This window comes from Phaeoacremonium minimum (assembly GCF_000392275.1).
Source record: "Phaeoacremonium minimum UCRPA7 unplaced genomic scaffold PA7_03_scaffold_359, whole genome shotgun sequence".
NCBI lineage: Eukaryota > Fungi > Ascomycota > Sordariomycetes > Togniniales > Togniniaceae > Phaeoacremonium > Phaeoacremonium minimum.
In genome coordinates, this window is record NW_006921263.1 from 599,754 (window position 1) to 625,621 (window position 25,868).

Below are 25,868 nucleotides of genomic sequence, written 5' to 3' on the forward strand. Positions count from 1 at the left end.
GCACCTGTTTGCAACTCGAAAAGGTCTCGAAACCTAAGTTTTCCAGGTTAAGTAAGATACTGCACCTTATTTCCAAAACCGTTTGATTTTCATGCAAAATTTGAAAGTTGAGTGTGGTTTAACGACGACTATACGATGAGTGACCCGGTCAAAAAGCCCAAGATGAAGCTTGACTTCACCGGCGTGCAAGAAACACTGCTTGCGACGCTGTACTCCAGATGGTATGACTTCCAGCTGCCTAAACTTATTCTAGGCGATAAGCACGCAGTGGAAATCGTCGATCAGCTTGACTATGATTTCACAAAGCTCCGCATGAGACCTGGGACTTGCGCCTCGCTCTGCTTGCGTGCGCGGACATTCGACCGCTGGACCAGTGAGTTCCTGGATGCTCACGGCGACCAGGATGTCACGGTCCTTCATCTCGCGGCTGGCTTTGACACACGCGCCTTGCGCTTGCAGGACAACTGTGGGAGTAACGTCCACTGGATCGACCTGGATGTCCCCGACGTGGTCGACATGCGGCGCAAACTGATCCCAGAGCCTCAGCTGCCTGGCGGCTACGAGCTGATCGCCGCCAGCGTCACGGACAACGACTGGCTCACGAGCCTGCCCCCTCATCGCCCTACAGTGGTTGTGTTTGAGGGCCTTTCTTGCTACCTCAAGCCAGAAGAGATGCGCAGTATGGTGGAGAGGGTGACCGGGCACTTCAAAACAGGCCAGCTGCTATTTGACGCTGTCGCATGGATTATTATTAGCTGCCAAAACCTGATGAGCATCACGCGTACCACCGGTGCTGTCTTATCATGGGGAACAGATGATCCGCATGAGTTGGAGGCGTGGCATGAGGGACTGAAGCTGAAGGATATAGAACTGATGTCTGATAACAAGGACAACAAGGACCTGTCGCCCAAACTGCAGTGGATACTCTGGTTTGTCGCACATATGCCTTACTTCAGATATGTAGGAAGGCACTTGAGGTACGAATGGTGAGGTAGTCGACGAGGTTTATCATTCTTTATCTTCGGATAGAAGCCTCTTTCTCCAAGAGTGAACTGGCTTAACATTGTTTCTTGTGATATCATATCGTCTGTTAGGTTGATGGTTCAACTTTGCGTTAGCTCGGGCTTATCTGAAGTATGTAGAGTGTGAAAGCTATCAAGCAATGATCTCCGCTGCTCTTTGCAGGACGTGGGATTTCATCGCACATATAATTATTTAGCTTAATGAGTGGTAGTGGATCGGCTCGCCCCGGATACCGTCTCCCGTTCGATCTCCGGCCGTCCGGCGTGCAGGCCCCGCAGACCCACTGTACACACGGCAATTTCAAGAGCCGTGCCTAAGTGAAATCATCGGTTCTAGGGTAGGTAGCTGTTATCTGGAGCTAGTGGAATGTTCATGATGTCAAGGTTTGAAACTAAGGCTAAACGCAAAGAAGGGCCTATATTAACTCGTTGAGGAGAAGACCCTTCAACTCCCTCATCGAGGAAATCCGCTTGTCACATTGAACCTACCACAAAATCCAAGATGGCTATCACTGTCCCCGTTGGTGTCACTGTCCCGAAGATGCTGCGTGCGTTCCCTTGGCCCGACGACTCCATTGACTGAAGCAACTAACTGAGCAACCCAGCCGTCACGGGCGCCTTCGCTCTTCCTTTCGCCGCCTACTTCGCCATCCTCTCGGTGCGTGTCGTGGGCTGCCGTCTTCGCGACGAGTGCTTCGTCGGAGACGACAGCAGCGTCAGCTCTCCCGCCTTCGGCAAGGACACCGCCAAGCCGAATGAGCTCAAGGTCGCCTCGCGCGCGCACGCCAACTTCAGCGAGAATGTGCCGCTGGCCCTCATCCTCGCCGCCTTCGCTGAGCTCAACGGCGCCAACCGCAAAGCGCTCACCGGGCTGTTGAGCGCGCTGTTCGCCTTCCGCGTCTTGCACGCCGAGTTTGGCCTCCGCGCCGAGGGCGCAATGGGCAAGGGCCGTCCGATTGGCTTCTTTGGCACTCTTGGAGTCGTGGGAGGGCTTGCGGGCTACAGTGCCTGGCTGGTCAAGGAATACTGGGGACTGTGAACTTGCTTTTGTCAGATCTGCTCAGATCAACTCGTCACTTGAGAGCTCTGACGGCAGGGTGAAATCATGTAGGAATTGATATATGTTGCTACGATACAAAGATACTGCCCTAAAGATGACATGATGTTCGTGTATACAGGGGGCGCGGTGAGAAGTTAATGTCATTTGCATCCCTGCTCTCCAGGAGCTGACTCCGCTGAAGCAGTTAGGCGGTGCTGACAGGCTCCAGGTGTTCCTGGACTCCTTAAAGATGCTGATCAGTCTCGGCTCGCCTATCTAGCACAATGCCAAGCTTGATTACAGCCGCCTATTGAAGCTTCCGATCTCGTTATTGTAGTGCTCTCGTCTGATCATGAAATGTCAAGAGTGTATGTGTTTTAAGCGCTCTTCCTTAGGACTATCAACTCCGATGGGGACGTACTAGCTAAAATTCTGAAGCTGTACCAATTATCTGAATAGATCCCGAGGTCCTCTCATATGGCGATATCAACCGTCGTCCCAGTTATCGCTGAGCGTTAATTAAGGTACATTCGTCATCCATGGATTGGTGAAGGAGTGTGCTCAGTGAAGAGACGTTTAGGTAGTATAGGGGTTTGAGTGGTGATGTAACTGCGGGGTGTCGGGAATCACTAGCGGCCCGGGAGCATCTCTATCCAGGTCCCCACCATAGCTGTATCATCCAGTCAGTGCGGCGCCATTTGATACGGGCGGCCGCATGCGGCTCGATCCAATCCAATGGCTTGACCAACCCAACAACGGAAACAATTCAGCCCCTGATTACACTCAAGAGTTTGACCTGCCGGCCGGGACATGGTCTGAGCCACCTTCTCCTGCCCCGGGCCCTCCGCATCCTTCCTGAATAATGAGAATGAAAACGCTATTCACCGTTCCGTTTCTCCCAATGTCTCCCTGTTGAAAAAGATGGACTGCGCCTCCTCTCAAAGGTCAACAAGAAGCACAACCTGAAGCTGCGCAACGTCCCACAACATCGACAGACGGTGACCGACAGCTATGGCGAGCAGCCTTAGCGCGCAAGCGCTCGAGTCCTTGACCTTTGGTCGCATCACGGCCACGATCTTCATCTTCCTCGTCGTGTCGTTCCTCGTCGACTTCAGCCAGAAGCCCAGATATCCGAAGTCACTACCCAAGGTGGGATACGGCGATGGCCTCGTCGCAACACTGCGAAACTGGGTGGCATACATATCCAGCTTCAATGACTGGGCGACGGAGGGGTACAAAAAGGTATAGAGTCTTTGCGCCTGGTGTCCCATTGAGCCAATACTGACTATTCGCAATCGAACAGTACTCGAAACAGAACCGCGCCTTCGTGGTGCCCTGCGCGCCGAGTCGCCCACAAGAGATTGTCGTGCCCCGCTCCCAGACGATGTGGATGCTCGACCAGCCAGAGAAGATACTGTCGACACACGAGGCGCACGACGATGTCCTTTACAGCGAGTACAACTTCCTGGGCAAGGATTATGGCGAGGACCAGTATGGTATCCACGTAATACACAAGAGTTTGGCGCGGAACCTGCCTGGAATGATCACGAGCATACAGGAGGAGGTCCACGATGCGGTCGATGACGCCTTCGGCAAGGACACGGAGTGGAGGAAGATCAATCTGTGGGAGTGCTGGCTGGGAATCGTTCCAAAAGTGACGAATCGCATGTTGGTAGGGAAGCCCATATGTCGAGACGAAACATTCTTGAAGAGCATGGTGGGCTTTGCGGACGCAGTCGTCATGAACAGCTTCGTCCTCAACATGTTTCCCAAGGTTCTCCAGCCGATTATAGGGCGCTTGTGCATGATACCGAATTGGCGGCTTTGGAACCGGTCGCTGAAAGTCGTGGAGCCGACTTTCCAGAAGAGGCTGGACGACATGGCGCGGAAGCTGGCAGGAGACCCAGAATATGAAAATTGGAGTCCGCCGGAAGACTTCGTGACCTGGATGATCAGACTGGCTACAGCCGAGGGACGATACGGCGAACTGAACCCTGCCTCGATATCAAAACGCTTACTACCGGTGGAGTTCGCCGCCATTCACACAACCGTGATTACGGGCCACAACATTATACTTGATCTTCTGGCATCTGATCCAAAAGAGGATTATCTTGGGCGCATAAGAGAAGAGACAAACCGAGTACAGCAAGAAGACGGCGGTAATTGGACGATCAATGGGCTTAGACGGCTCTATCGAACCGATAGCGCAATTCGTGAGAGTCAGCGATTCAGCCACTTCGCAACGTCCCTGATCAGGAGAAAGGTCATAGCAAAGGGTGGTCTCACAAACCCGACAGAGGGCTGGCACGCTCCATATGGGTCATTCCTCATTTTGGACCTGGCGAATGTTCAGCATGATGAGGATTTGTATGAGAATGCGAATAACTACGACGCCTTCAGATATTCTCGACCAAGGGAAGAATACGAGACTAGAGCATCCGAAAGGAGAGATGCTGATGAGGCCCTGAAGATGGCCAAGCTGGGCATGGTGACTACTAGTGATGCCCATCTAGCATTTGGCCACGGACGACACGCATGGTAAGCAACCCCTCAAATAGTAACATGGTAAATCATGCTAATAGATTCTATGCAGCCCAGGACGCTTTTTCGTTGCACATGAGCTCAAGATGATCCTGGCATACTTGAGCCAAAACTACGAGTTCAAACCACTGGCAGAGCGACCAAAACCACAGTGGATTGGCCAAACTATTATTCCACCTCTTCAGGCCATGGTTGAGGTGAGGAGGCGTCCAGGGACTGTGTAAAACGATGAAGAGCCGTTGTCACACTGTTGTATGCTACTGTTTTGATATCGCATTGCGATTCCTCAGGTGGAATATGAACACTGGGTGGGTCATTTGGAAGCCACATACAATAGATTCGCCTGACGAGTCGTTCTTGTCGGGCCAGGATAGTGTCTACAGATCTAATGATTCACGAAAACATCGAATTTGGTAAAATGGGTGCGCGGAGGCTTGTTTATTGCCTGAGGTGAATTCTTTGTCAACTCGCCCAAAACGTGAATAAAAGTGAACAAAGCAAACAACGAACATGTTTACAATGCGGTTATATTTGACAGGCGTCATTCTTCAAGACAATTCAGGGTCCGTATGCTATTCGTGGTACGTCTTCCTAGCACAATCTTCCTGTCCACCTGGTGGATTTCAACATGGTAATGTCAAAGATCGAGCATCTGTTGAGACGCCGGCACCTAGCACTTCTGAATGTCCGTTTGAAGGACCAGGCTAGATGCGAAAAGGGCAAATCCACACTGGAAGCAGGCCGTCTACGATTTGAGCTAGACTGGGAGAATTGCCAGGAGTACTGGCAGCAACTGAAAAGCAAGAATCCGGAGCTGCAGCTGCTAGTAGACTTAATGATGGAACGCGTGTTTCAAGCTGGCATTCTTCCCGACCCCAAAGGTTACGGTGCGTCATGGCATGCCTCCAATAAAGAGATAGTCGGCCGTTATGAAGCATTGCTTTGGTGCGACTTGCAATTGGAAGGTATCACAAAATACCTCGGTGAGATGCGCACCTTCAAAGAGAGGAACCTTGGGGTCACGATGGATGCACGACTCAAAGAGAGACGGAAGAAGGGAGGAAGGACGCTGAAAGAGTGGGAGATATTCCAGGTCAAGTATCGAATTCACCAGCACACAAAGATGACTGATTTTCCTTCGCAAATAATCGAGCATCTAAGTCCTCTCGTCAGAGTGGGTTGGAGGTATGCCCGATACGCAGTCCTACTGGGGCAGCTAACCCCTTTCACTGAGGTAGATATCGAGGCAATGATACGGTATCAGTACTGGACAAATCGTAAAAAAAATCATCTAAGCCCTGCGATATCTTCCCAGAGAAATTATCTCGTCTTTGGCGGCTGGATTAAAGATCTTCTGGAGCATTTGGAGCCATCGCTCTCAACGAAACAAAAAATGATGGTTGGCGAGTTCCTTCATCAGCACACACGAAGGTAACTGACTCATAGAAAGTAATGTACCATAAATAATCTTTAGGAAGAAATGTTGTTAGTCTTGCTACCTGAAAGGTCTTGATGGGCTGTTGTGACCCAAGATGTCAATTGCGGACAGATTGCACTGCACATTATTCCTATTCGTTGTTCACGAAGCAAACAATGAGAAAATGCCTCCAAAGCTTGGCTTTGTTGATGATGCTCCGTGCTGCTCTTACGGGAACATGCTGCCTTTGTTTACGGCTTTGTCGCCGAGCAGACAATAGGGCAAAGTCAAACAAGGTATAGCAATGATTAACAATGAATGCTTTTGTGATCGAAATTTAGTTCTACACGCGAGGACTGTATAAGACCTCGTGAGTGGCTTCGGGTCGGGGAATTTCCACTCGCTGAAGTTCATCAACTCTTCTGTATCACTGAAGATCACCTCATTGCATTGCCCGCTTTTGTTGTGTAATCAACTATATACATTCCCGCAGCCAAGATGGTGTGTTCTGATGCTGTCTATCACTTGCGACGCAATCAGCTCTGCTCGCTAGCAGTCAGGGTGGCCGACAAATTCGCATGCGAACAGGCCAAGTCAGCGGTTGAGGAGATTCGGTTTCAATACAAACACAACTGGGGACTCAGCAGAGAGGTATGGCTTTCGACAAAAAACGCAAATCAAGAGATCCAAGAGCTCTTAGAGTCGGGCATAAAGCGACTCTCACCATCGGAAAGTCGTGCCATCCGGCCCTCAACTCAACTTCAGAGAGATCAAGACACTCGAGACCGATACGAATCGATGATTTACTGTGACGTACAGCTCGAAATACTTGATCGAATTCTGAGTGAAATAAACCAGTTTCAGGAGAGGCGTCTTGACCTTGCAGCGTTCGAAAATATATCAAGGGCTAGTGAGGGCAGGAGCTCTCAAGCGCTGCATGAGTGGAAGGTAAAGTACGCCTTTCGTCAGCTTTGTAGAGTGGAATCAATGCATAAAGATACGTTCAACGCGCTGAATTCCATCAACAAGGTAGGCTGGAAATACTCACGATACGCCGTTGTCTTACAAAAGACAACCAAACTGACACAAGTGGAAATTGAAAGGTTGGTGTCAAAGAAATATCGGAAAGACCACAACCAGGGACATCGACGAAACGAGAAAGACTTCCGGAGAATCTTCAAACTCCTCGAGCAGGACGACCAACAGGGTTGGGAAGAGGTCTTGTCGTGGCCACACGACGACAGGTCGGCCTTTGAGGAGTGGGTTGACAAGAAAGCGAAAGACATCGTGAAAGACGGACAATCTAAAGAGCGCACCGTCCTAGACGAATTGGTCACGCCAGCTGATGTTCATTCTCCAGTGTTGGCGCGCTTGGGGAAATGGAAGTTCAGCAGGGGCCTACGTTGCAAGGAAATAGGTGCCAAGTGGCGCCATTGCCTTCGATCGCAGAAACATCGACGTAAGAGCGAGTCTTCAAAAGATTCATCGTCTTGAGATGAACTTGACGCTTCTGCTGATTTTCCCTTAGATTGGACTCATGTAATCGAGCCTCCAACGAGTGACGATGTCACAAACAGGTAAGTCATTGAGATTCTCAGTTTCCATTTGCACCGTATTGTTTTGTTACCTCTAGCATACAGTAATACCAAATCACACTCTTTTGACACTTTCAACGCTTTGATTTCTTCCTGTGACATTGAAGGCATCGTCATATTACGAGTGACATGAGGCAAGCCCATGACTATTCTCTAGAATAAGCAGCAAAATCATCTGAATCGGCCCTGTATCTCTTCTTTTCTGGTCCAGTTCACATAGTCACTTAAAGGCTTTGTTTCAGTCCAATTGTTTTGTCTCCTGTGTTTTAAAAGGCGAAGCGTTTCAAGGCTGTTAGCCCATTGGCTTACAGAAGCGGTACCTGCAGGAATTATGACTTTTCCCGCGAGAATGACAACAGCCCTGACGTCAGTCAAATAAGCACATAGCCTTACATTTACTACTTTTCGCAAACTTAGAAACAGTGAGAAAAGCGGGCGTTTGGTAAGATTCGCGTTTGCTCCAGCTTTCCCGGCGCGGCGGTACCCAGAAGACAAGTGACAATGCCGCTCTAAGTTTCCGTTCCTCGTGAAGAAGCTCCGATATTAGAGTTCCGTTGGGGAGACTCATAGATCGGAGGATAGCGGTTCATTTGTCATATTTTAGTTATTAATTCTGATTGCCAGCCCTACCGCGCCTTGCCATGACTCCCAGCTCTGCTGAGTGTAGGTGTCAGACTTTAGTGCTCGGGTTCGGACCATGCTACATCTGGCTGCATGAAAGTGTTTCCGCCAGAACATTCCCAGGTGATGGGGAGTGAGGTCTAAACAGCCCTATAAAACTGGTCGGCATTCGCTTGGGTCTCGCTAAAGACGCACCAATGGGGACATGTTACAGAAGCCTAGCAGAAAAAATACATATACCAACGTCAGCCCACACCTACGCCACTATGGTCGGTATCAACTTCGGCGACCTCGTTATATTCTCCATGGCTACAGACTCCGACCTCAGCTGGGGCGGCGGCCCCTTATATCGCAACCCCGAGAAGTCACATGCCCAATATAGCGCACACTGGCTCGCACATGGCACTTTGGTCATACCATTCTTTCTGAAGTATGGCGTCGAAGAGTATCGGCAGCTACATATGCCCGAAGTCCTACCGAAGTCTTTAACAGAAGAAGAGAGAAATGCTCTGAAGGATGTGGACGGCATCGCCTTCGTACACATGAATCTCCCGAGAATCTTGGAGGGTTTGAAGAGCAAGTACTATCAGAAGGTCATAGTGCCAGATGAGCGGCGTTTCCTCCATGAAGAGTCAGGCAGTTCGCCGGTGAAAAAGGACCCTCCGGCTTTCAAACCTCCACAGATGGGCGCCAGGGAATGGAGAAACCTGGCTTTGAAAGCAGGTGCAAGAGAGTATTGCATTATCGAGGATAGTGAATCCTTGATGGAGATACAGCAGGAAATATTGGATAAATGGAACGCTATGAATTGATTGTGAATGGGCAATAGCGCAAGAGAGACGGCGTTTCCACATGGATGTCCCGAGGAGTTTATGTTTGTGCAGCGATTCGAACTCGAATTGTGAAAGTACACGGCGAGACTTGATATCTCATCTCAAATCTTCTTACGTATATACATGCTAAGGCGCGTTAAGACCAATTGATGGAACCTCGCATTTAAGTGTCTATCTTGGAAGCCGTAATGCCCAGCGAATGAGAGTTGATCACCTCGCCTGATTTGGCAAGTGGATAACAGTGAACAAGCTCGAGTAAGCGCTCCTCGGCGAGCATGGTCTTTCGATCATCTTTCTTGTTCCCCTCAGGATTGGAAAGACTGTTGAATGTCTATTTTGTTTCACGACGCTCGATCTTGATTCTAGGACATGGTTTGAAGAGAACACCCCAAATAGTGGCTCGATACCTGTTGAAGCAGGTGTGTGAGACTCATTGGCTTCGATGAGTCAGTGCGCTGCAGTCACCCAGGTAGCCTATTCGTTCATCACTTGCTAAAGCCGGTTTGCGGCTGACAAATCCGCTAACTCCACCATTCCTACAGCTCTTGATGATGACATGCATTTGAAGAGTTCGTCCACGTTCAAGTTTTCCTCTTCTAGGATTAATTGGGAAATTGACTGGATTTGGTCACTATCATTGGCCGCAAAATACGCATCAAGTGCCAGAGCGTCATGACCTCTAACGCCTTTTCCACTAAAGTCATCCGGCGCGATCCACCAAACGCCGTCGTCTACGACTTATCTCAAGCGAACCAGGTCACCATCACACTTCCCTCTGGCTCAACATGGTCTAGTGGGCTACACTGGCATGAAAAGCATGTAGAGTATCTGCGCGTGGTTCAAGGCACCGTTCGCGTGCGACTGGGAAACACAGTTCAGACCGTCACCGCTAGTCGACCTGGAGGCAGCTCGCAGGAGATCAGAGTTGCTAAGAACGTTTGGCACGAGTGGTGCCGCGCCGAGCCCGGCGGCGAGGATGTGATTGTTGTAGAGAGAACAGACCCTGAAGATGGGGAGAAGGCGGCTTTCTTCTGGAACTTGAACGGAGTGATCTTGAAGGCGCAGAGGTCAAATAAGCCCACAGCCATTCCAGGTGTGATATTTGGTCTCATTATGGACTTCTGGGTTACCTTGAATCTCTTCGTGATCTTTCGGAATCTTGACAACATTCCAGTCTTCGTTAATTTGGCTGAAATGATCTCACAACGCGGCGTAGCGGTGGCTGAGGGGTCACTGAGGCAGGAGCTATTGAAGAAAATCGATTGGTTTTGGTCACATACTGTGCTTGAGATTGCATCAATTCTAGGATGGGCACTTGGAGTTCATCCTGTAAGGGAAGATTTCACTCCAGCTGAAGTCATCCATCGATGGTCTTCCAAGAACGCCCCTGCCCAGAAGCTGTCATGACTTCGAGCTTCAAGGCCGACATCATATCAATAGCATCAATGCTCCAACGATCATCGTCGTCCAGTCAATGTAATTGAATATTTACAAAGAAACATTTTATATACATGCTCTCAAGAAGAATTCATATGTGCAAGTGCCATCCTTCAACACCGCCCAACTTCATCTCATAGACACTGCGAGTAGTAGTCATTCTGGTACTTGCAAGTTGTCCCTGAAGCGCAAGACGTGCACCCTGTAAAGCCGGTGCCTCCGCACTGCGCCCACTGGGCCGCGGTGCACGACGATGGTGGCGCAGATGTTGTTGAGCTCGCCTTCACGGTTGAGGTGCTCAGCGTCGTGGCCTTCGATGTAGTGGTGCTCGAAGTGATGACAGCGCTAGAAGTGATGACAGCGCTAGAAGTGCTGCTCGTCTTGACCGTCGTCGAGGTCGTTGAAGACGCCTTGGCCGTGGTCGTTGAGGAGCTGCCGCCACTGCTTCCCCCGGTAACTGTACCCTGGGCATAGAAGACACCTCGGCCGTTTGTGCCGACATACACCTGGCCAGCATTGTTTCCGCTTCCTGTGAGCTTGCAGCTAGAGATAGCTCCAAAGCCTTGAGTGCCCTGAATATCAGTCCATGTAGAGCCACCATCAGCGCTAGCGTAGAGCTTGTTCCCGGCAGAACCGCTGCCGAAAGCATACAAGTACCAAGTTGAACCAGATCCAAGGCCAAGGGCAATCTGCTGGGTAGCTGTCAGGGTTGAGAGCTGCGTGAAGCTAGTGCCGTAGTTTGTAGACTTGAAAATGCCCTTGTCTGTGCTCACGTAGACCTCACCAGCAATGGTGGGATGCGCAGCAATATCAGTGACAGAGGTTGCGCCAGTGAGGGTACCAGCTTTCGCGAATGAGCTGCCAGTATTCGTGGAAACATAAAAGCTTCCAGAAGAACCGCCATAGAAGACGGTGTTATTGCGCTTGTCGCTAGCGATGACAGCACCCGAGGCTAAACCACTCACGGCAGCAAATGAGCCAGTGTACTGGGAGCGCAACACCCCAGATGTCGATGAAGACCAGAGAACGGTATCGGCATCAGCAGAGTAAGCGACTGTGCCGCCGTAATCAGCGGTATTCGCACCATAGTCAATGCTCCAAGTGACGCCACCGTCTGAAGAAGTAGCAACTTGCTGGCTTCCTGCGGTGTTGCCCACACGGACGACATTAGCGACCTTGTTGCCGGCATAATCTACAGATATTGTTAGCTTATGTTCTTGACTTCGCGAGGAATCCAAACTCACCAACATCAGTCGATGTAGTCCACATGGGCGTCATCCAGGGTGCCTTGGGAGAAGTGCCAAGATCTGATTTGCTCTTGAAAGTGAAGCCATTATCATCACCAACGGCAGCCAAAAGTTCTGTCCCTCCAGGAGCAGAAGCGACATTTTGAACCGAAAACTCTTCAATACCGTCCGCAAGAGAAGAGATAGACACATTGTGTACAGTGTCCCACTTGGTCAGATCATGGCCGCCGTACACAGTCAGGCCCGTTCCATAAAGCCAATGGTCGCTGTCAAGGGGGTCAATTTCCAGAGACTCTATCATCCATCCCAGGCGCTTTGTATCTTGAGATACGAATCCAGCATTGATCCATGGCGCCTTGTCGGTCTGTGCTTTTGTTAGCAATAATCTTTATGGTTGATCCATCCAACTCACGTTTAATCCGTAGTACCAATCTTGATTAGGATACGACGTCCATGCCCAAATTTTGGACCATGTGGCTCCTGAGTCAGTCGATCGGAAGAGTTGAGCATCCGGCCACCAAGAGTTCAAGCTCGCAACAACAAGAGTTCCAGCCTTTAGCATATCGACACCAAGACCACCAAATCCGAAATACAAGTCACTGCCTGAGACAGGGGTGATGTCCTTCCAAGTGCTATTCGTCAGGTCATATCGATAAACCGCACCTAAAGTGCCATCATATGGGCCTGTGCCATCCGCGTATGTGAGGTACAGTGCCTTTTCGGTCGGCTGAAGTTTACACTTGTGCGGGAAGTACGTCTTTGGCTGGTTGGGAACCGCACTCCAAGTAGATCCAGCATCAGTGGAGACATAGACAGAAGCCGTGATGTTGTCGGCAGTGCCAACGAAGATACGCGAGGTGGCACCATTGGTAAGGCCAGAAGTGGAATCAAATGTGACAAAAGCAAGGCCTTGCTTGTCATTATTGTATCCATTGGGGTCGCTCGGATCTGGGGCATATGTTCCAGTAGCAGTAAAGGACGACACCTTTGCGAAGGTGACACCACCATCCGTGCTCTTCCAGAGCCCATTGCCGCTTCGTGCTCCGAAGTAGATGATCTTGGAGTTCTGAGGATCAACCGCTAGCCGCTCTCCCATTCCTCTACCTGGCATATTTCCTCCCACTTTGAAAGAAAGACTTGTGGATGACCACGTAGCCCCCTTGTCAGAACTGCGAATAATGGCGCCATTATTGGGGTCCCTAGAAGATCAGCCCAGGGCTTCCTATCAGATTTTCGGATTCACTCACCAACTGTTCGTGTACATTCCAACGGCAGCATATACTTTGGTGGCATCTTGAGGATCCAATGCAACGGCATCAATACCCCAGTCGTGCCTTATATGTTATCAGCAATGTTAGCAAGCAGCGGTTTGGCATACGAACCAATTAGCATCTGTTGCAAGAGTGTCCGTGACAGGCGTCCAGGAGTCATCTGAGTTCAGCCTGTAAAGACCACCGATGTCCGTACGAGCATATGCGACGCCCTTCGTCTTTGGGTGAAAAACGAATCCAGGCACAAAGCCTCCGCCGCCGCCGATATGAACATTCTGCCAAGTGAATGCTGCCCTGATGGGCGCAGCAGCCGCAAACAGCAGCTGAACAGAGTTTAGGTACTTCATCGTCGAGAGGCAGGACGTTAGGTCAAGACTGCGGCAAATCGGCCGATGAGCAAGAGCCTCAAACCAAATCTGCTCCAGCAGACTGGATGTAATTGATTCTAATATAGAATCATCTCTGCACAAAGACTAGAACACCAGCGGCCTGGCACTTCCCGACGTGCCGTTAGCCACGATCTCGTCATTCCCGGGTCCTGAGGCCCTGGAGGCCCTGGAGGCCCAGAGACCGTGTTACATGCGGAAATGAAGGCACTGCCAGCAGCTGGTCAATTTCCCACAAATCGGTGGCTATACCCTGGAATACAGCGTCACTTTGTTCGGAACATCTCCAATTTGGCCAGTCCCGCAATCCCGGCTACACTACGCCCTTTCTGATGCCGTGGAGGACGATGCTCCGCATCTTAGCACCCCGCTGTCCCATTTCAATGGCACGCCCGGGAGGCAACATGGTTGAATTTCTTCGGAAGCTCTGTCCACATGGTTCCTTCAAGAAGGTTTTTCTTCTGAAAAGTTTCTGACCTGAGGATGTGGTAAGCATGTTACGAGGGTTGTTTTGAGCAGGAGTAAAGTGGTCTAAGGGTGAGGTGGTGAGCCCACTGTGGGGTATTAGATGACCCCTAAACTATGCCCTGCCAGCCTAGAAGCAATTCATGTATAATCTATATTAATTGCAGGTCGAGACACACCAGAGGCCCATCCCACGTCCAGAATGCAGGAACGACTCAATAAGCGACACGAAAACCAGAGTTGGGATATTCTGGGTTTCGATCTGGCACTTGTTACGGTAGATTGAAGTGTTGTAAGGTTTGCCCAGCAGTGTTATATTGTATCTATCTTTCTCCTAGGCTGGGCCAGCGGCTTGCCACAATCGTCATTTAGCGTAGTAAAGCTGGGAGTTCCCGTGAAGGCCAAGCATTCAATGAAATTACCGGCTTCCCGGAAATCAATTTACAAAAAAGATGGCACTAAGTGATTCTCGCTCATCTTATGATGACCCTGGTAGCATGTCAATGGCATCCGCTGTGCGGATCGCGGCTCGGTGATGCGCCCCAGATTGCCCCAGGCTGGCGCTAATTCGGTACCGCTTCCGATCAGAGAATGGTTCAACAGGATAGACTGGATCAAGAGAGTTCTTATTATCCGTCGGCTTTGGGACCAAGAGTAGACATCTATTATAGTTCAGTCTGTGTTCTATTAACCGGGAAGAATCTTGGATTATATATCGTGATCTCTTAGCTTCAAATGATAAGGTACAGATACTTTTAGGTATTTATGTATCTGCAAAAAGATTGTAAGTGCTATCCTGCACGACTACTTTATAGGCGGCTCGTTCTCGAGCCCGGAAATCCTGAGACATACTGTCTACATCAAGCTACTAGCCCATCCATAATGGTCCTCCTATTATATCTTCAACGGATTTGTCTCGAGTAGAGACAAGTAAACATGCTTTGCGTTGTATCCACTAGCATCTAAAGTCAACAATCTCACACAAGTTTGTAGAGGTAATGTTTCAACCTGTCTTATATAGTAGCTTTTGACGCAAGAAACGTCTAGTACGTACGTAAAAGTCATTGCAACCTGAGGCATTTCGAAGCAGACGATTGTCTTTGGGCCAGGCACACGCAACTCGTATTCGAGCATGATCAGCCCCGAGAACAACCCACCTCTTCGTGTAGCATGTGCACAGGTGCGGGGTTCAATTGGAGAGGACGACTTGCGGGGAAGCTCTGTTGTCAGCTGTCCGTGCGAAACTCCAACGACGACAGATCAGCGACCTCATGAAGACGAAAACCTACCTCCAAAAACATCTTCAAGCTGGGCTTTGAGAATTGATACCACATTAGTGCTTTGTCTTTAGCTAGTCTGTGACCTGGCATCTTGTTCTTTCGTTTATTGCTCTCTTCAGGTTCCGTCCTGCCCTGCTTGACAGTTGACCGCCCCCTCGCCATCAGAGTAGCCATCATGGCCACCTCTAATATGTCTATCGGCAAACAAAGCACCTTGAATCTGCAGTTGCGTGTAAATGGTGGAGAATTCGATGAGCCTGAACGAGCCAAAGCGAAGAAGCCTTCTAAGATAGCTAAGAAGGCTCGTGTCTACCCTGCGGCCCAGCCGGACTGGAGTAACCTCAATTGTTTGCACCGAAATACATTACCACCACGCAGCTACTTCTTCTTATATGATTCTGAAAAAGCAGCGCTCAAGGCTGCAGCGAGCCATGACCTCTCTGAATCCAAGAGCCAGCTGTTGTCGGGGACATGGAAATTTGACCTGTCATCGTCGCCTTTTGAAGGTCCAATTGACTTCCACTCCCCGGATTATGACACTTCAGATTGGGCTGACATCAAAGTTCCTGGGATGTGGCAATGCCAAGGGTTTGGGAAAGGGCCTCAATATACAAATGTGGATTTTCCATGGCCTGTTGATCCACCGAACATTCCCTTTGATGATAACGAATGCGGTCGATATGTCACCATGTTCCACGTCAAGAGGCAGGCTGAGGATTACCAAACTCGCTTGCGTTTTGAGGGTGTTGATGCCGCTTTCACCGTTTGGGTGAACGGATTCAAACTGGGTTATTCTCAAGGCTCGCGTAATCCTAGCGAATTCGACATTACAGATGTCATTCAGCCTGATAAAAAGAACATATTGGCCGTCGAGGTGTACCAGCGGTGTGATGGAAGCTACATCGAGGATCAAGTATAATTTACTCCAAGTTCCAAGCTCACAGAGGAATGACTGATATCGGACAGGATCAATGGTGGCTAAGCGGCATCTTCCGGGATGTATACCTCCACTACTTCCCAAAGACAGCGCACGTGGAAGACATCCACGTTCAAACCGACTTAGATGACGAGTTCAAAGATGCAAAGCTCTCAGTTGAAGTCAAACTCAACTCCAAGGCTACAATTAGTTTGAAGCTCTTTGACGCAGATCTAGAAGAAGTTGCAACCAATTCTATCAGTGACACCTCAAGTCCCTCCTTCAACGTCTCCGTGAAGAACCCCCACAAGTGGACGGCAGAAACACCTTATCTGTACTTTCTTGCACTCGCCGTTAACGACTGTCATGTTGTCCAGCGCGTCGGATTCCGCCAGACCGACTTGATAAAGGGCGTTTTCTGCGTGAACGGGAAACCTATCAAGATCAGAGGTACCAATCGGCATGAGCACCATCCAGACTCCGGACGAGCAGTCCCGTATGGATGGCTGAAACACGACCTATTGTTGATGAAGCATTACAACATTAACGCCATTCGCACTTCGCACTATATCAACGACCCGAGATTGTATGATCTTGCTGACGAACTAGGTCTCTGGATCCTCGACGAGGCCGATCTGGAGTGCCATGGCCTGGGGGTGATTGGTGGAGACGCAGCCAAGTTTGCGTCAGACAATCCCGACTGGAAAGAAGCTTATGTCGACAGAGCCAGGCAGATGGTAATGCGTGACAAGAACCATGCCTCAATCATACTATGGTCTCTTGGAAACGAGTCCTTCTATGGAAAGAACCATCAAGCCATGTACGACTACATCAAGAGCGTTGACAGCACACGACTGGTGCATTATGAAGGCGATTGGTTCGCTCAGACCGCGGACATATACAGTAGGATGTACAGTCCGCAGCAAGAGATCATCGACTTTGCACAAGAGAAAGACTGGAAGAAACCTCACATCCTTTGCGAGTATGTTCACGCTATGGGCAACGGTCCGGGCGCGATCAGAGAGTATATCGAGGCTTTTTACAAGTATCCTCGTCTGATTGGAGGATTTGTTTGGGAATGGGCGAATCATGTTAGTCCATCTGCTTTGTTTCTTACAACAAAACAATGCTGATTATCATAGGGCCTGCGAACCAAATCCGAAGATGGCGAGGAGTACATGGGATACGGCGGTGACTTTGGCGACGACCCGAACGACCGCAATTTCGTCATGGATGGCCTCTGCTTTTCTAACCATACTCCAACACCGGGTTTGACAGAATATAAGAAGGCTGTAGAACCCGTGCAGACCCTAAGCATTGATGGAAATGAGGTGACGATCATCAATCGTTACGATATCGTCTCTCTTGACCACCTCATTTGTGATGCCTGCCTTGTGACGGATGGTGAGATCAACGACATAGGGGTTGTTGAGATACCACAAGGTACGTTTTGGGCTCTTCCACCCAGCAAGTTTGAATTTGCTAATATCCAATCCCAGGACTTGCACCACACACCACGGGCCAAATCATCATCGATGAAGAGGCTCTAAAACAAGGTCCTCCAAATAAGGAGTCGTACCTGAATATTACTTTCAGACTTCGTGACTCGACCAACTGGGCACGAGCCGGCCATATTGTCGCCACTGGACAACTACAGCTCAAGCCTGCAGCCAGCATCTCCCATCTACTTGGCATCGCACCCAAGAGCAATCACACCAGACAACTCAGGGTAACAGAAGGTGCTGAAACTCTCAGCATATCGAGCGCGGCGACTGATTGGGAATTCGATCTCGCCAGGGGAGAGCTGTGCGAATGGTCTCGACGCTACACCGTCGACGACCTATACTGCAACCATCTCGCCGAGCCGCTGACATTCGCCCTCTACCGCGCGCTGACGGACAACGACGCCGGCGGCAATGCCCGGGGCGGGGAGTGGCGGGCGCGCCGCATGCACCAGGCCAGCACGCACGTCGTCTCCGTGTCGTGGGAGATGAGCGCCGCGCGCGACCTCGTCGAGGTGGTCGTGCACGGCCGGATCGCGCCGCCCGTGCTGGCCTGGTGCGTCGAGACCAAGACGACGTTCCGCTTCACCGCCGACGACGCGGTGCACATCTCGGTCAACGCCAAGCCTAAGGGCCTGCTGCTCCCCGGCACGTTTGCACGCTTCGGGCTGACTGCCGCGCTGAGAGACTGCGAGAGGGTTCGCTGGTTCGGCCGCGGGCCTGGCGAGAGCTACCGCGATAAGAAGCTGAGCCAGCTGGTTGGGAACTGGGAGGAGAGCGTCGACGGCCTGTTCGTCGACTACGAGTATCCCCAAGACGGCGGGAACCGCACGGATGTCAGGTGGGTCGAGTTTCTCGGCCCTGAGCCGACTGTAAGAGGTGTGGACCGATCAAAGGATCTCGTGCGGTTGCTCCGCGCTCGGTATGGCGATCTCGACGGTGCGAGTTTCAATGCCATGCACTACACCACCAAGGACTTGGATGAGTCGAAACATCCGTACGAGCTGCATAAGCGGAAGCGGGATGATACCGTTATCAGCTTGGACTGGGCGCATCAGGGATTGGGGACAGGTTCCTGTGGCCCGGCGACTCTGAAGCAGTATGAACTGAAGACCGATCAAGAGTTCAACTACGAGATCATTTTGGATTGATCATTTGGAGACTAGCAACGGGGTTAGTTCAGGGGCATAATTATAGTAAGCAAAGACATATGTCGCAGCTGAGACGGTTGAATCGTCACTCCTTATGAACATCACATGATAATCAAGGAAGTCGTAGAAGATGTGAGATGGGTGGCAAAGACGACGTTCTGTTCTCCCGTCGATGAACTGTTCCGTGGTATTCTACAGATGAAAAAGATCCTAAAGGCCACGCAGACCTATGCCTTCGTCATACAATATATATAAGATGGTCATCAAAAATGTACAAATGTACAAACGGCTCCCGGCCCCTGCTTTCAGGACCGTTCCAATAAATATGTATATACCAGCAGGTATATAAAGCCAAATGTACCCTGTTAGAAACAACTTTTAGAATCCGCACCTTGCAGGTAACACCGTCATGAAAATGCTTCTGCATTATGTATAGTATCAAGTCTGTCCTGGCCTTCTCCGGCCGACACAGTGACTTATGGGTATATCCCTCTCTTTCTGGGTATCCGACTTTCTCGAGTGTCGCAATCTCGTATGCGGAGTGGGGAGGTCTGCAAGTTGTGGCATCCCGGGACTTAGTCCAGGTACATCTGGTCATTCCCGCTCACCCCCTGCATCATGCTCATATCTTGTAGATTTTGGTGTTGTTGATGTTGGGTTATGTGACTATGCGTGGCGTGTCGCATAGCAGCCGCAGTCATATTTCCCGTTTGCCCTCTCATGTTTATGCCACCTCGCCCATGTCCGACATGGCTTGCTGCCCGACCATTCATCGCGAAACGTGCCTGTTGGGCTCTATTCATAGCCGGGCCTCGTGCCCTTGGCACGTGCAGTTCTGGAGTCTGTTGTTGGGGCACTTCAACCTGCAAGGGAGGTGGAGGGGGTTTGGCCGCAGGCGTATTCATAGCCGCAAACCCATCGTCATCTTCCATCTCCGCATCTGCATCCTGGTCGCTCATTTCGTCGTCGACTGAGGGTACGGAGGGAGTCGGCGCTGCTGACGTCTTAGGCTCGCTTGGCGTGACCGTCGGGCCGGTCGAGCTCGCGATCGACATATGTCGCGTTTGGGATTGTTGCTGGGGTGTTGGGGCGGTTACTGGTTGTTGTGCTTGAGTGACCGGCTGCGGTTGCACCGTGGGCGCCGCCGCAGTATTTGACGGAGTCGACATGTTTTGAGCTGATGCTGGCGCCGGCGTTTGTGTTACACCGGGACCAGAGGTCGAGGACTGGTCGAACGATCTCTGAGCGCTCATGCCGCTTGCCGATCGCGCTGAGACGATCACATTCTTCCACCGATCAATTGCTGTCGACACGACCGTGCTTAGATCTAAGTGGCGATCGTCGATATTCATGCCTACGCCACGACGGCCCTTTGTAACACCCTCCTCCAGCATGAATTTAACCATGTTCTCACCCATGGGGATCGTGGTCGGCGACATGATCTTGAACTCGCGTGGCTGCTGTAACCGATTGAGGTGCTCAATCTGCGACTTCAGATTCGCATTTTCCTGTTTGAGAGAGTGGTGCGATTCCTTCAGCGTGTCCACCTCTTTCTGTTTTCGTCCAACACTCCTAGCCAGCTCCAGGACCCATAACTCCTGCCGCCTTGTGGTAGAGAGCTGTTCCCAGACACTGAATGCGGACTGTATATGCTCTGTGACTTGTTTTTCTAGGGCGTTTGCCTGCTTTTCAGCTCTACGCACGGCGTCCTTGGTGTTCTCCATGGCTATTGAAACAGAGGGAGGGTAGGTTAGTTCCTCGACAATTGCTGTTGTCGCTGCTGCGCATGACACCTTCCATGTCCGAAATTCCTCCTGAAAGTAAGTCTTCAGAGCTTCAAACTGCTTTCGCTCCGGATACGTCAATGACCAAGATGTCGGCGTAGGATGCTGAGTTGAAGAAAATAATGTAGGCGGTGGTTTTAGGCACTGGAGGCAAAGTGCCGGGAAATCCAGAGCCAGAGGGTCAAAATCGAATGGCAGCGAGTCCACGTCAATGTGTTGCCTGCACCTGGGTCAGTATACTATATTGCCGCTTGGAAACGCGACTTGGACAATGATGATCACGCACTTTGCAGCTCGCCACGAGCCAATCATCTCCCGTAGTGCTAGCTCTGCCGCTCTCGCCGTGTCTAAGGCGTCTTGCACCTTTTGCTTCATGTCAAACTGTGCCTTGACCACCTGCCGGCTAACTGCCCTTTGCGGCAGCGCCCTCCTAGCGACATCTGGAGTCCCCTCGCCTGCCTCGCCGCTCTTGGCCGGGATGTCGTTAATGACCCCGGTTGCCTCCCATCTTGCAGTGAATGGAGCTAGGCCCTTGGTCAATTCCGCTGCGGATTGGCTCTCGCGCTGTAGGGTGGGAGATTTGACCTGGCTGGAGTCTGCGTCAGACACCGGGCTCTTTCTGGATGCTGCAGTAGGCGTGCCAGTCGGCGTTGAGGTGTCCCTATGCAGGGAGGCTCGAGGCTGTCTCCTCGTGATGTTCCCCCGAAGTTTGCGGATCGCGTCCACATCGTGTATGCCATCCGGTGGTTTTGGGTTCTTTTCCTTAATATATAGGTCGAGGTGCCTGCCGAGCGAGGACGAGGTGAAGGCCTGACCGCAGTAGGGGCAGCTCTTGTCCTTTGGCGCTTTGGGCGTGTTTGTGTCGGCAGTCGAGCTCGCAGCTTCCGCCATCCTTGCTCCCTCGCCCCAGCAGGGCCGATCTCGTCACAAAACAGGGCGAGAAAGGCGAGACGAGGTGGCCAGCAAAGATTCTTATACAAAATCGCGCTCGGGGGTGCACGATATTCGGGTCAGCGCAAGATCAATTGCTCCCTCGGAGCAGGACCCTCGCGAACCATGCGGGTACGGGGGATGGAGAGGAGGAGGGCGGAAGGGTCTTGTATAGTATTGTATTGTATTGCCTTGTCTTGACTTGTATTAAGAACGGGGGGCCACCAAGACGAACGGATGGGGGAAGCTGCTGCTAAGAGGATAGATTGGCCTGGATGGAGCTTAGTCTGGTTAGCTGGAGAATCTAAGCACAGGTGCAGGTGGTTTTTTAAAGGTGCTAGGTAGGTAATAGCAGCTAAGGTAAGGTAAGGTATAGGGTCGGTCGCTTGGTCGGTCGGTCGGGAAGGAGGTAGGTAGGAGGAGGACCAAAAAAAAAAGCTCCGGGAGCTCGAGCGCAAAGCGGGTAGGGATGGTGTCGAGTTATATTAATGAAACTTTTTGTTTATAGATTCGGAGGATTTTCGTATCGATATCAACTGTTTCTCTTGTTTCTTTTTTCCCTCTCACCCCTATCCCGTCCTGTCCTCTTCTCCTCTTTCGGTTCGGGCAACGGACGTGCCCGGCCAGGCGAGAGCCAGGTCAGGGGCCGGGTACCGAACAGACTGGGGGGCGTTGGTGCGAGCGGAGCCCGTTAAGAACAGACAGTGGGAAAGAAAGAAGAAAAAAAGGTACATACATTACCTCTACTGGTCTGGTCGCGCTTGTGAGTTCTGTGCACAACGGCCAGTACTCATTGACTGGTGATGGCTGATTGATTGACTGGTCCTTTAGTGAAATGTGATATATCTCTTTCAACGGGCGCCGCCTCTCGTTCTAGTGTCTTGACCTGGTCTGTCAGATAGCTTCCTCGCCAACGCCACCCCACAGCTAGGAAGCTTTTGGCGTCGAGATACACGTTGTGCACACGCGCCGCGGGCTGGCCGGCCTAGTCTACCCAGTAGCAGCAAGCGTCACGACCCCAAGGACACGAGGAATCGATTGACTGCCTGCCTGCCTGAATGCTGCCGTTCTCTCGTCAAGTAAGGGATACGGGATGGGGACGACGAGGAGAGACAAGACAATTCCTAGACACCGAGACCAAGGAAGCCACACACACCGAGCACGAGGGAACGGGAGACACAGACACAGGCACGCACGACGATGGAAGAGAGAGATGACACAGAACAGAGACAAGATACCTACACCAGAGCGAAGAAGAAGAAGAACAACAACAAGAAGAAGCTAACGAAGAAATAACGAAAGGCACGGCAGCCCGCCTGCAGCAAGAAGCGTGTGGCCGCACGCACGTCGACGGCCCAAAAAAGTAAGGGGATGTTGCAAATGTCACCCCGGGTTTAATTATGACTGCAGAGGTTTAATAACAGCCAAGGGGTCCCACCATGTCCACCCCGGACCCAGAGCCGGATTTCTCTTGTCTCTCTCCGTGCCTGTCTGGCTATCTTGACTATTGTAGTTACCTTTGCTAGGTACCCAGGGTTTTAACCTGGTGCTGGCTGCTGCTGGCGATTCACAGAGGATGAAATCATCATCAATCTCCATCCACCATCGACGACTGGGAAAGGACTGGACCGCCCACATCACACACTCACATCCCAAAACCCACCTGGCGCTGCGCTGCGCCCACTCGGCCTACTCTACTCTGAGTTAAGTCGATCCCAGGCCATCACGGTTTGGTCATTGGTGCCATGGATACCCATGGTTTACCCGGGTTCGCCAAATCCACCGCCAACGTGAATCCATGAGGGATTGAGGGGGCTTGCCGGTCATACTATGCAATAGCTACCAGGTAGCTCTGGCACAGACAGAAACATGTCAGTGCAATTGAGTTTCTAGAGTAGGGATTCGAAGCTACCTGGACAGCCTGGTTCGGCTTGTTCTTCCTCCTCCTCCTCTCCCACCTTTTCTCCTCTCCTCTCCTCTCCTCTAGACACCCTGGCTCGACAACCCTACGGGAGTTGGGAGCCACCAGTTCGCCCGCACCGACCTACCACAGCACTCTAATTGCCAGCACGCTCCCCTCGTTGTCCCCAATGACGGTCAAGCCCGGTGCGGCATCTCGCTCTTCCGTCATTCGCTTAGCGCTGATCGCCCACTAAAACCGTCCACCGGTGGCTTGTCTTGCTGCAGGGCGCGACTGGGTTACTCTCCCCTCCCTCAGGTGTAGCGCACGCTACCACTGGACCGACCAGTCCCCCAACAGGTCCACGAGCATGCTGCGTATGGACCTATGGGCAGACGGGGAAGGCGGGCAGACAAATGCAAACGCACGAGAAGCCAGAAAGGAGCCAGGGCACTCGTGGACGCGCCCGTGGCCGCGATCCCTCGGCCCTGGCACTGGAAGCCGGCTGGATGTCCCCGTCCGCATGCTCACAGCTTTAGCCTCCCAGGCTGGTTGGGGTGGTACCTTTTGGGGGTCCCGCTTCGATGGCCCATTTGCCCATTGCCCATCCCCCCTGCCCTGCCCTGCCTGCAGTGTGGACGCACTATGCAGTAATAGTGTATATCCATTATACCTGTCTTAAGAGTAAGGTAGCAACGCCGGACAGGCGCGCGCCGTCATCAGTTAAGATGCCGACATGTATAATTCAGGAGGCTCTTCCGGACCCGTGTCCTTGACCCCTCGAAGCTGTCCTGCTCCCTCCGTGACACCGCCGTCCGCCGACATACTCGGCGGCATATTTGCGTCCATGGATCAGGGGCGAAGCTCATTTCACTGGCAGCCAACTAGCAAGGTCTCTGTTGGAGGCTTGCAGGAGGCAGGAGACAGAAAATGCCGTCCGGCATGACACACGCAGGTGAGGTGCAGGATCGAGACAACGTGGCTCAAAGATGCGAGCAACAGAGAGCAGCAATAGCACTAAGGCAAGGCAAGGCAGGTAGAAAGAAAAGTAAAATCACTCAACAGCTATCAACTAGCTGACCTTGGAGCCCTGCTCTGCCGTTTATCACGTCTCGCATCCTTATCGACATGGTTGGCACATACCAGCAGCTTAACCGATTAGGCCTACGCGCTGCCGCTTCCCCTTTCACCGTGCAGTGGGCTACGTATCTTGTAATATTAACCAGCTGTAGCCTCCTCACCTATTCTGCGCCAGGCTGCTCTTAACATGCAGGTGCTGGACAGACCTACAGCGGCATCGCCGTAGCTCGAGTCTGAAAAAGCCCTCACCCCAAATGTGTCTGACTTCATCTGCACGCATCAAAGTAGAGCTGACAGCGACGATCATTTGACGTGGAGAAACGGGGGGCCATGTCCTCTTACAGGAGGAGAGCTTGGCACCGCCTTCAAGAGGGGCCAATTTGACACGAGAAGGCGTCGAGATGCATCATTCGCGAAATATCGTGTCCCTACTTGGAAGGTCTTTGTTGCAGCTTCCTCTACTCGGCACCGCCCTGTCTCTGCCGTGTCTCGGAGGCGCGCATGTTCAGTTCTCACATGGAAGACCTGATCGTAGCCAAGGTCCCTCTCAAGGCTCTGCTCGTGTCTGTTCATTCTCATGTGTTCTCGGGCCTCATCTGATGAACCTTGAACCAACGGCCGTTTTGCAGTCGGTCCTGCCTCGGTTTCTCGGTCACCTTGTCCTCGATCTGCATGTTACATGCTTTCGGCATGGCGCTTATGCTTGGTCCAATGCAGCCTTGGAGAAAGCTGCATCCTTTCTTATTAACAACGTGTCATGGATATTGATATTTGCTCCCATCTCCATTCCTCTTCCAAGGAATTGATCTCTTTGTGGACACATACGATACCATGCCTTGCCATGCCTTGCCATGGCGTACTATTGCAACCTATAGTACCAAAGTCGACCTCGTCCTTCAAGTGGCTACAATCAAATGCTGCGCTTGCGCGCTGGGAGTGTTACATCCGGACCCACAGACGAAGAGGACCATCGCGGACCCTGGAAAAGCGATAGTTTCCCAGGGGCATGAACGTGAGGTCTCCATTAGCCTACCGTAGCGCCTCCCGGCAAATGGGGATGATTCCCAAAGGAAGCAATTGGGGCCTTTTCGACGTCCAACGGTCCGGCGCCGTATCAAGGCAACGACAGACGACACCGCTCGCGAACCGAGAGACAAGCGTCCAGAAACCGGCTTTCGGCGTGGAGCTAGTCAGATAACGACGCTGATGAAGCCATCGTGTATGCACGGCTAACTAGACTGCCTACCAATCTAACCTACATCATGCTGCCGTGCCGTAGTCGCGCAAAAAGTCTGTCCTGCATGTTGGAGCTTAGTTTAATGAGCTCCTCCAGCTCCCCCGCATACCTTTGCTTAGCTTCTGTCATGTGAAGTGCTAGAATATGTCCATATCTCAGACACTTGACTGTTAAAAGTGAATTAAGAAAAAAAGAAACCTGTCGATTAAACCTT

General features: G+C 51.4%; 5 protein-coding genes across 5 annotated transcripts; 4 read left to right on the forward strand and 1 right to left on the reverse strand.

The window, feature by feature from the left end:
* Positions 1–135: 135 nt before the first annotated feature.
* UCRPA7_4725 (putative tetracenomycin polyketide synthesis o-methyltransferase tcmp protein) lies at positions 136–990 on the forward strand (the record flags this gene model as incomplete). Its single annotated transcript, XM_007917276.1, has 1 exon — positions 136–990. The coding sequence occupies one exon, from the start codon at positions 136–138 to the stop codon at positions 988–990; it is 855 nt and encodes a 284-aa protein (XP_007915467.1).
* Positions 991–1,524: 534 nt separating this feature from the next.
* Positions 1,525–2,061, forward strand: UCRPA7_4726 (putative membrane-associated proteins in eicosanoid and glutathione metabolism protein; the record flags this gene model as incomplete). Its single annotated transcript, XM_007917277.1, has 2 exons — positions 1,525–1,570; positions 1,628–2,061. 2 exons carry the CDS (start codon positions 1,525–1,527, stop codon positions 2,059–2,061), a joined length of 480 nt encoding a protein of 159 aa, XP_007915468.1.
* A 1,011-nt stretch (positions 2,062–3,072) lies between these two features.
* Positions 3,073–4,826, forward strand: UCRPA7_4727 (putative cytochrome p450 protein; the record flags this gene model as incomplete). Its single annotated transcript, XM_007917278.1, has 3 exons — positions 3,073–3,303; positions 3,365–4,599; positions 4,655–4,826. 3 exons carry the CDS (start codon positions 3,073–3,075, stop codon positions 4,824–4,826), a joined length of 1,638 nt encoding a protein of 545 aa, XP_007915469.1.
* Positions 4,827–10,661: 5,835 nt separating this feature from the next.
* On the reverse strand, positions 10,662–12,863 carry UCRPA7_4728 (putative glycoside hydrolase family 74 protein; the record flags this gene model as incomplete). Its single annotated transcript, XM_007917279.1, has 4 exons — positions 10,662–10,850; positions 10,964–11,697; positions 11,750–12,116; positions 12,165–12,863. The coding sequence occupies 4 exons, from the start codon at positions 12,861–12,863 to the stop codon at positions 10,662–10,664; spliced, it is 1,989 nt and encodes a 662-aa protein (XP_007915470.1).
* Positions 12,864–15,842: 2,979 nt separating this feature from the next.
* Positions 15,843–18,723, forward strand: UCRPA7_4729 (putative beta-galactosidase protein; the record flags this gene model as incomplete). The annotated part of the gene is made up of 4 exons (XM_007917280.1): positions 15,843–16,067; positions 16,121–17,161; positions 17,213–17,513; positions 17,570–18,723. The coding sequence occupies 4 exons, from the start codon at positions 15,843–15,845 to the stop codon at positions 18,721–18,723; spliced, it is 2,721 nt and encodes a 906-aa protein (XP_007915471.1).
* Between the last annotated feature and the right edge of the window lie 7,145 nt (positions 18,724–25,868).